Source organism: Chlorocebus sabaeus, chromosome 6 (genome assembly GCF_047675955.1).
Source record: "Chlorocebus sabaeus isolate Y175 chromosome 6, mChlSab1.0.hap1, whole genome shotgun sequence".
Taxonomy (NCBI): Eukaryota; Metazoa; Chordata; class Mammalia; order Primates; family Cercopithecidae; genus Chlorocebus; species Chlorocebus sabaeus.
Window position 1 is genome coordinate 55,854,614 of NC_132909.1, and position 9,655 is coordinate 55,864,268.

Consider the following 9,655-nt stretch of genomic DNA (forward strand, 5'->3'; position numbering starts at 1 on the left):
ACCCCGCCCGGCCCGGCCCACCCCAGACTCTTCCACGCCCCCCTGCACGCTGTACCACGCCCCCACCCGCGCGGAGCCCGAGTCCTGCGCTTCGGGGGCGGGGCCCAACGGACGCTCCGCCCCCTTTTAAAGAAACGTTGCCACTCGACGCCGCTGGACCCCTTAAAGAACCCCCACCCATTTTTCCAAATCCCCGGGGTCCCTCTCGTCCTCTCATCTTCCTTCCCCATTCCAAAAGGTTCTTCCTATCTCCTTTTCCCCTTTCCCCGCAATTATTCCTTAAAGGGCCAAGGTACTAAAACCCCAAACTCAAGAAGTCCTTCCTCAACCCCGTTGCAGGGGCAACCTGAGGTCACCCCGTTCTTGCGAGCCGGCCCGGCTCCAGGCGTCTAGGTTCGTCCCACTAATGGTCTGGTCCCTCCGGCCACAGGGCGGATGAGAAGGCTTCGATCCAACTCAGGACGCGCCTCCGCCAAGGCCGGGTCCATTAGCTCCCGCACCGCATCCTGCCTTCCCTCCCCCAGTCTCCGCTGGGAAACTGAGGACGGGCTGTCCTTGGGGCGCCAGGCCCAGGCCCTTCCCCAGCTGCCTTCCAGTTAGCGCCTGCATCTGCCCATTTTCCAGTCCCATCCATGAAGGTTTAATCTGGTTTAATTCTCAGTACCGCCCCTGAGATTCCGACTCCGCCCCTCCCCCAGACATCTGGGACATCTGGGCCCCGGAGAAGGGAAGTCTGTCACCTCTCCCATAAAAGTCTGTTCACACCTTGTAAATCCCTTTGAGGTGCTGGGATGAAAGAGAAGAGGAGGCACCGGGGATTCCCACCCCCATTCTCTCCGGCCTTTGGCGCTTTCTCTGTAGCTACAGAGAAGGCGGGGCGTCTTGCAGGGGGGCCCTTGGGGATACGTTACCCTTACACAAGAGCACCCAGGCTCCCAGGACAGAGAGATACAGGTGAGCCCAGGAGAGCTTTGGGAGCCCACACTGGGACTGATGTCTCTGCTGGGACCTGGCCCCACCTACTGGTGGCTTCTGAGCTAGAAAATGTCTGATTGCAGTTGGGCAACTGAACCCAGTGAGTTTAGTGGCTCATCTGAAATGGGGGCTCAGCCTAGCAAAGTTCTGAGTTCACCTCTGCTCAGAGACACAAATTGGAATTGGGGTTCAACCCAGGTCAGCACCATGGTGGGGATAGGGTCTCAAACTGAGGCCAGAGGCTTAACCAGAAGGATTAGAAACCCAGTAAGGGATCAGGTCCAATCTGGAGTCAGGGCTAGTCCAGATCGGTGGCCTAAACCAGAGATTAAGCCTCAGTGTGTGGTGTGGGGGACGAGGGGATGTCAGAATTTCAGGCTGAAGTTTGGACTCAACTTGCAGGGGGAGTTCACCTGGGGTCAGAGTTCAGCCCAGAGTCCGGTCTAGCCTGTAATCTGGGGGTGGGGCTCCAATTGCCTCACTCTGGAATAAAAGGCTTAACCTAAGGCTGGGGTCTCAGCCTGAGGTCATAGGTCATCCTAGGGTCAAACTTTAACCAGAGGCCAGCTTTAGGCCTCTCTGTGGACCAGGAAGATTAGGAAAACAGGTCAGGCCTGAACAGATGCGTGTGTTTACCCCTCTGGCTCGGAGCCATATCCCTGAGGCAAGAAGAGGAAGTCCGTCCTTGGCGATACTGGGAAATGTAGTTTATTTAATGCCTTGTTGCACTTGTCTGCTCCCGCTGCATTCTGGGTAATGTAGTCCCGGACCGTTAAGACTGGGTGGAGAAATTCCGCTTCAAGGGCCGGATATCAGATCCATGACAATTGGTTAGATAAACTGCTCATTAAATCACATCCTGGACAATCTTTATAGCGATTGGTGAGAGTGAGCGCGGGGGTTAAGCGTTGTCGGCACTCCCATTCGGAACCGGTGCTGTCCATCGGGTGTCGTAAGTAGGCGGGCTTGCGGAGAGGCAATTGCTGATTGGCTGGAGGACTGGAAATTCCGAAGCGCCGGGTCCCGCCGTGCGGCGATTGGCTCATCGGTGGGCGGGCTTGGGCGCCAGAGGCGGAGTCGAGGAGGCGGTGGCTCCAGAGATGGCAGTGAGCGAGAGGAGGGGGCTCGGCCGCGGGAGGTGGGGGCAGCGGCTACTTCTGCTGTTGCTGTTGGGCGGCTGCTCCGGGCGCATCCACCGGCTGGCGCTGACGGTGAGGCCCGCCGCGTGAGGGTCTGGGGTCCGGGGCGCAACTTTGTCTCGGAGAAGCCCCCTGGCTTGGAGTGGTCTCGTCCGCCCTCCCCCGCCCCGGACGCGGGATGGAGTGGTCCGGCGCCCCCCGTTTCCGGGCCCGGAGTGGTCTCGTCCCGGGATCCCCTTCCGTCCTCCGGATGGAGTTGCCGGCCCGCATCGCTAGGGTCGGGCCCCTCCCTTCGGGGGCGTGGCTCCATCTCTTGGGGACTACACCCCCTCCCCCCCGGTTGGGTCTTAGTCCTTTAAATTCTTGGAATCACTTTTGGGGCGCCAAAGACCCTGAAGCCGCACAGCGGGGTCCTGGGGGGGGCTATAGAGTGGGGTCCTCGGGGCACTTAATGGGATTTGGGGGGGTTCCGTTGAAATGTTGCTGGGAGCTCAACTGGAATCTAAAAGTTCTTCCGGAAGGTGGCCAGGCCCTCCGAGGTGAATAACTGTTCTCTGGGTTGTGCTCATCCCAGTGGGGAGACTTCCAGGTGCCTCAGGATCTCTGTTCCTAGTCTCAGAAGAGAGGTCGGAGAATGGCAGGACCACCCTTTCCCTGCAGGGAGGAAGTCCCTCTCAACTTTCTCTTGTCATCCTCTGGGCCTTTCCTAAACAGAGGGGTACCAGGAGGCCCTTCGGGGGATCCTCGTGCCAGATTCCTGGGGCTGGGCAGAGGTCTGAACTGCCTCTGCCTCGTTGGACTCCGGCAGGGGGAGAAGCGAGCAGACATCCAGCTGAACAACTTCGGTTTCTACACCAACGGCTCCCTGGAGGTGGAGTTGAGCCTCCTGCGGCTGGGCCTCCGGGAGGCAGAAGAGAAGTCCCTGCTGGTGAGGGACCTTGAGGAGTTTGCTAAAGGAGAGCAGGATGCAATCCCCTGGTTCTGGGTTCCCAGCTCTGCCTCTACCCATGTAATCTTGTGCAAGTCCCGTGATCTCTCTGAGCCTGTTTCCTCATCTGTAACTGGGAATACTGATGTCTTAAACAGGATGTGCTAGGCACTTTTCTTAAGACTTGGGGGACAGGCAGGGCGCGGTGGCTCGGGCTTTGTAGTCCTAGCACTTTGGGAGGCCAAGGTGGGAGGATTGCCTGAGGCCAGGAGTTCAAGACCAGCCTGGGCAACATAGTGAGAACCCCGGTCTCTACAAAAAGTTCTTAAAATTAGCCAGGCATGGTGAGGTGTGCCTGTAGTCCCAGCCAGTCGGGAGGCTGAGGTGAGAGGATCGTTTGGACCCGGGAGTTCGAGGCTGCAGTGAGCTATGATCCTGCCACTGTATTCCAGCTTGAGAAACAGAATGAGGTCCACCCACCACCCCAACTCTGAAAAAAAAAGAGAGAGTGTGTGGGATCTAGCACACATTAGGTGTTCAGTAAATGTGAGGTTAGGTTTCTATTGCTACTGAAAGGGATAGCTAGCTGGGAGGTCTCTACTGTCCCTCACACCCTCCCCCTTTTTTTTTCCATCCACCAGGTGGGGTTCAGTCTCAGCCGGGTTCGATCTGGCAGAGTTCACTCCTATTCAGTGAGTGAAGGGAATGGGGAAGATGGGAGAAGGGGCTGGAGGGAGGGGGTGGGGTCTGTCCTCTGCACCTGTAACCCAAAGGCCCCTGTTCTTTCTCAGAGGCAGGAACAGGAAGAGCCCCTGGGTGGACAGGGAGGGAGACAAGGTGGAGCTGGGCCAGGGGAGGAGTAACCAAGACTCCCTCCTGCCCACCGCCTAGACCCGGGATTTCCAGGACTGCCCTCTCCAGAAAAACAGTAGCAGCTTCCTGGTCCTGTTCCTCATCAACACCAAGGATCTGCAGTGAGTTGGGGACTGGGGGCTCATTCAGATCCTTCCTCTGCGTTTCCCTGTGTGATGCCCACAGGCACCCGGGCTGATCAGGTGGGATGAGAAGCAGAGAGAGAACGCCACTTACTTTTTAGTTTTGCCTTCAAGTCTTCTGATTATTGGAAGGAAGGAGAGAGGGACTCAGAGGATGTTGGTGTCTCAGGGCAGAAGGCCCAGATACAGAGGGCTGTTGTGAGAAGGAATAACAGTTGTTCGCACATGTCGAGTGCTTCTGGTTTGCCAGGCTGTGTCCTGGAGCTTTAACACATTAACTCATCGATTCCTTATCCTGTGATCATCCCTGCTCTTCAGATGAGAAAACTGAGTCCCAGGAACTGCGATTTGGAGCCAGGCAGGCTGGGGCCAGGGTCTGACAAAACCATGTTGCTTTTCTGTAGATAAAATGTTTTATTTTTAAATAATATACTTAGGACCAGGCGATGGCCCACGCGTGTAATCCCAGCACTTTGGGAGGCCAACGTAAACGGATTGCTTGGGCCCAGGAATTGTAGACCAGCCTGGGCAACATGGCAAAACGTTGTCTTTACCAACAAAAAATATACAGGAATTAGCCAGGCAGGGTGGTGCACACCTGTAGTCCCAGCTACTCTGGAAGCTGAGGTGAGAGGATCGCCTGAGCTGGGGAGGTGGAGGTTGCAGTGAGCCAAGATTGCACTGCTGCACTCCAGCCTTGATGACAGATCAAGAGCCTGTCTATTATCATTATTATTATTATAAAGTAGGGTTGGCCACAGTGGCTCATACCATTCATTCCAGTGCTTTGGGAGGCTGGCTGAGCCAGGAGGATCACTGGAAGCCAGGAAAACAAGACCAGCCTGGGCAACATAGGGAGACCCCGTCTCTATAGAAAATTTAAAAATTAGCCAAGCACGGTGGTGGTACGTGCCTGTGGTCCCATCTACTCCGGAGGCTGAGGTGGGAGAACTGCCTGATGCTAGGAATCTGAGGCTGCAGTGAGCTGCGACTGTACCACAGCGCTCCAACTTGGGCGACAGAGCAAGACCCTGTCTCTAAAGAAAAGAGAAAAAGAGTAGATTGATGTCATGGGAAATGACAAATAATTGCTGGTGCAGGCAGCACAGGAAGGTGGTCGCCGCCTTGACCAGTGGGAACCAAAGGCTGAAACTCAGTGATAACTGACTCCCCTGGACCCCTGGCCCACAAGAGGGTGCCAGAGGCCACTGAGTCCTTTGCCTGGGCTTGTGTGCCTGAGCCAGGTTCGGCCCCCCAGCCTCATGCCGCACCCCACCCTCCCCGCAGGGTCCAGGTGCGGAAGTATGGAGAGCAGAAGAAGTTGTTTATCTTTCCCGGGCTCCTCCCCGAAGTGCCCTCCGAACCAGGGCTCCCAAAGCCACAGGCCACAGTCCCCCGCAAGGTGGATGGCGGTGAGTCAGGCTGGCTGTGCCGGCAGGGGTGGATAGGCAGGTCTGCCCTGTGCACCCCCCATCCCATTGTCCTGCCGCCCCTCTATCCATCCATCTCTTGAAATCACTGCCTGGTCTCTTACAGGAGGGACCGCTGCAGCCAGCAAGCCCAAGTCCACACCCGCAGTGCCTCAGGTTTCAGGGAGGTGGGGCAGGAGGGAAGATGGCACACCCCAGGGCCCTGCGGGGACCCAGAGCCAGCTGATGGAGGGGCTCTGTCCCTTCAGGGTCCTAGCGGGAAGGACAAGGAGCTGGTGTTGGGCCTGAGCCACCTCAACAACTCCTACAACTTCAGTGTGAGTGTCTGCAGTGCCTGCGGCCCTACCGTCACCCCAGAGCACGGGACCCCCAAGCTGAGCCCTCCTGCAGCCCTACTGTGTCCCCAGAGCATGGAACCCCCAAGCTGAGCCTTCCTGTGGTCCCACCATCACCCCAGAGCATGGGATCCCCAAGCTGACTGTCGCCCCAGACCACAGGACCCCCAGGCTGAGCCCTCCTCTCTCCCCCCGCCCAGTTCCACGTGGTGATCGGCTCTCAGGCGGAAGAAGGCCAGTACAGCCTGAACTTCCACAACTGCAACAATTCAGTGCCAGGAAAGGAGCATCCATTCGACATCACGGTGAGCGGAGGGGAGGGCAGCAGGGCCAGGGAGCGCCCACTGCGGGCCCGGAACACCACACCCCGCGTAGCTTCTCCCAGCCCTCCCGGGTGCGGAGTAGGAGCTGTTATACCCATTTGGGAGATGGGGCCAACTGAGGCTCAGAGTGGATGAGTGGCCCAGTAGAAAGGGGGAGAGCGGGAGACCCCCACTCGCTGCTCTCCCAGGCCAGAGGTCAGGCTGTGCCGCTGCCGCCGCCGCCCACCACTGTCCCCTCCCCAGGTGATGATCCGGGAGAAGAACCCCGATGGCTTCCTGTCAGCGGCGGAGATGCCCCTTTTCAAGCTTTACATGGTCATGTCCGCCTGCTTCCTGGCCGCCGGCATCTTCTGGGTGTCCATCCTCTGCAGGAACATGTAATGCCCCTGCCCCTGGGGGTCCCCCCTGTCCCTTCACCAGACCCCCATCCCTATGCCGTGCTGATGCCCCCCACCCCATCTCTCCCTGACCCTCCCACCAGGTACAGCGTCTTCAAGATCCACTGGCTCATGGCGGCCTTGGCCTTCACCAAGAGCATCTCTCTCCTGTTCCACAGTGTGAGAGCCTTGGAGCGGGGCAGCGGGGGGTGGGCTGGGAGGAAGAGACCATCTGGGCCAGCCCCCAAATCTGCAGACCCTGGGCTTGTGGGAGGGCCGTCCACCAGCTCTCCACGTGTCCACCCATTTTACCAGTGTGGCCAGCCGCCCGTCCCCTCTGTCCGCCAGTCCTGCTGGGCGGCTCTGTCCGTCACTGACCCTTGGTTCAGCTGTGACTGTCCGTCTCATTGATTGTCCAACCATTCACCCTTCCAACTGTGACCGTTCCCTCCATTTTTTCAGCCCCAGTTACCAGTTCTGAGTCCCACCCACCGTCCTCATTATTCAACTTTCTAACCACCCATCTGATGGTGACGGTCTGTGTTCCTAATCCTGCCCCCACCACCACCACCAGCCTCCCACCCCTCCGTGTGCCTCACTGTCCGTCTGTCCGTCCACCCCCAGATCAACTACTACTTCATCAACAGCCAGGGCCACCCCATCGAAGGCCTTGCCGTCATGCACTACATCACCCGCCTGTGAGTGCGCCCGCTCTGCCTGGCAGCTGGGGGGAGGCGGGCAGGGGAGGGCGGGCCCCCCACCTCATCATCACACCGTCCCCTGCCCCCCCAGGCTGAAGGGTGCTCTTCTCTTCATCACCATCGCCCTGATCGGCTCAGGCTGGGCCTTCATCAAGTGCGTCCTGTCGGATAAGGAGAAGAAAGTATTTGGGATCGTGATCTCCATGCAGGTGCAGATGGAGCGGCCTCCGGAGCAGGGTGGGGAGGGCTGCACGGGGCGGTGGGGGCAGAGGGGAGCGCGCTGGGCAGTGCCCACCCACCCCCGCCACCTGCGCAGGTCCTGGCCAACGTGGCCTACATCGTCATCGAGTCCCGCGAGGAGGGCGCCAGCGACTACGTGCTGTGGAAGGAGATTTTGTTCCTGGTGGATCTCATCTGCTGCGGCGCCATCCTGTTCCCCGTAGTCTGGTGAGGACCCTGCCCCCAGCTGAGGCCCTGCCCTGTGCACATGGGCGATGTCCGTGCTGACCGCACCCTGTGTCCTCCACTTGTCCCAGGTCCATCCGGCATCTCCAGGATGCGTCTGGCACAGACGGGAAGGGTGAGGCCCTGCACCTGTGGGCCCTCTGCTCATGGCCCTCTTCTTGCCCCAGGCCCTTCTTTCTGCCTCTTGGATGCCCTTCCTGGCCTCTCTGCCCAGCCCCCAGGCCTCTGCCTCTCTGGACACCCCAGTCTGGCCTCTCTTCCCCCCAAATGCCTCTATCTGGCCTCTCCGCCCCATTGGGGGGCCCTTCCCTCCTCTCTGATCTGCCCCTTCGGCCTTTCTGCCCCACCTAATGTCCCTCCAGACTTTCTGCTCATTGGACACTCCCTCAGATGTTCTGTTTGTCCCCTCTCCCAGCCCCCAGTCCCCAGCCCCCTTGCCTCCCTCCCACCTTCAGTCTCCCCTGACGCCCCTCTCTGTGCCCACCCTCAGTGGCGGTGAACCTGGCCAAGCTGAAGCTGTTCCGGCATTACTATGTCATGGTAGGAGCCCGCCTCGCTCACGGGGGGTTTAGAGGGATTACCGACCTGCTGCACACCCACCCCAGCCCCTCGGCCGCTGCCCCACCCCGAGGCCCCCACCCAGACGCCCCAGCCCGTGGTCCATCCATCCAGCCCCACGCCTGCCTGTGCCCCTGCAGTCCAGCCCCACGCCTGCTTGCGCCCCTGCAGGTCATCTGCTATGTCTACTTCACCCGTATCATCGCCATCCTGCTGCAGGTGGCTGTCCCCTTTCAGTGGCAGTGGCTATACCAGGTGAGCCTGAGGCCCGGGTGGGACAGGAGGGCGGCCGCGGTGAGGGGGGCATGAGCCTGACACCCCCACTCTGTCCTGTCACCCAGCTCTTGGTGGAAGGCTCCACCCTGGCCTTCTTCGTGCTCACGGGCTACAAGTTCCAGCCCACAGGGGACAACCCGTACCTGCAGCTGCCCCAGGAGGACGAGGAGGATGTTCAGATGGAGCAAGTGTGAGCCAGGCACCATGGCAGGGCTGGTGGCTCTGGGGGCGGAGTAGGGGGCGGGCAGCTCTCAGGGCAGGGTGGGCGGGGGGAGGGATGTAGCAGCCCTAGGGACAGTGTTAGGGCAGAGCCTGCTGTTGAGGAGGGATGGAGGGGAGATGGGGGCAGCCAGGGCAGCTGTGCAGATGGAGACTGGACAGCTGTGGAGTGCCTGAGGCCAGGCTGAGCTGGGGGTGGGGTTAGGGCTGCTAGGGCGACACCCAGGGCTGCTCTGGAGGTGGGGGTGGGCGGGGCCTAGGTAGTTGGGGGTAGAGTGGGTGGGGCCTGGGCTACTGTGGGGGTGAGGTGGGTGGGGCCTGAGTGGTTCAGGGTAGGGTGGGCGGGGCCAGGGCTGCTGTGGCGGGGGCGGGGCCTAGGTGGTTGGGGTAGAAGAGTAGGGCCTGGGCTGCTGTAGGGGGTGGGTGGGCGGGGCCTGCTGCCCTGCAGCGCTGGATGCCTCCTTGCTGTCTGCCCCCAGAATGACCGACTCTGGATTCCGGGAAGGCCTCTCCAAAGTCAACAAAACAGCCAGCAGGCAGGAACTGTTATGATCACCTCCACATCTCAGACCAAAGGCTCCTTCTCCCCCAGCATTTCTCACTCCTGCCCTTCCACAGCGTATGTGGGGAGGTGGAGGGGGTCCATGTGGACCAGGCGCCCAGCTCCCCGGGACCCCGGTTCCCGGACAAGCACATTTGGAAGAAGAGTCCCTTCCTCCCCCCAAGTATTGGGCAGCCCTGTCCTCACTCCGGGACCACCCCTCCCTTCTAGCTATATGTACAATAATGACCAATCTGTTTGGCTACGCCGGTGTCTTGCCTTTTTGGGGGTTGGGGTCTACACGGAGGTTGTGTTTACAATGTAGAAACCTGTTTTCGCTGTGTGGGTGGGGGGCAGAGGGTCCGTGTCTTTGCACATTCAATAAATACTCAT

The 9,655-nt window shown here is 59.7% G+C and overlaps 1 protein-coding gene across 4 annotated transcripts; it reads left to right on the forward strand.

Moving 5' to 3' along the window:
* The first annotated feature begins 1,959 nt into the window (after window positions 1-1,959).
* On the forward strand, window positions 1,960-9,602 carry GPR108 (G protein-coupled receptor 108). 4 transcript variants are annotated; one of them, XM_007995011.3, is made up of 18 exons: window positions 2,033-2,186; window positions 2,923-3,042; window positions 3,684-3,734; window positions 3,934-4,016; window positions 5,325-5,449; window positions 5,574-5,623; window positions 5,716-5,784; window positions 6,003-6,107; window positions 6,369-6,502; window positions 6,607-6,682; window positions 7,127-7,200; window positions 7,295-7,412; window positions 7,520-7,650; window positions 7,740-7,783; window positions 8,159-8,208; window positions 8,398-8,481; window positions 8,568-8,692; window positions 9,201-9,527. In XM_007995011.3, the coding sequence occupies exons 1-18, from the start codon at window positions 2,076-2,078 to the stop codon at window positions 9,271-9,273; spliced, it is 1,623 nt and encodes a 540-aa protein (XP_007993202.3). In that variant the 5' UTR covers window positions 2,033-2,075; the 3' UTR covers window positions 9,274-9,527. The 4 variants fall into 4 exon arrangements, with proteins under 4 accessions (XP_072873155.1, XP_007993202.3, XP_037850420.2 ...); XM_037994492.2 differs by lacking the exon at window positions 2,033-2,186 and adding an exon at window positions 2,238-2,653 and having other exon boundaries at window positions 2,829-3,042; XM_007995013.3 differs by lacking the exon at window positions 2,033-2,186 and adding an exon at window positions 2,249-2,653.
* Window positions 9,603-9,655: the final 53 nt, after the last annotated feature.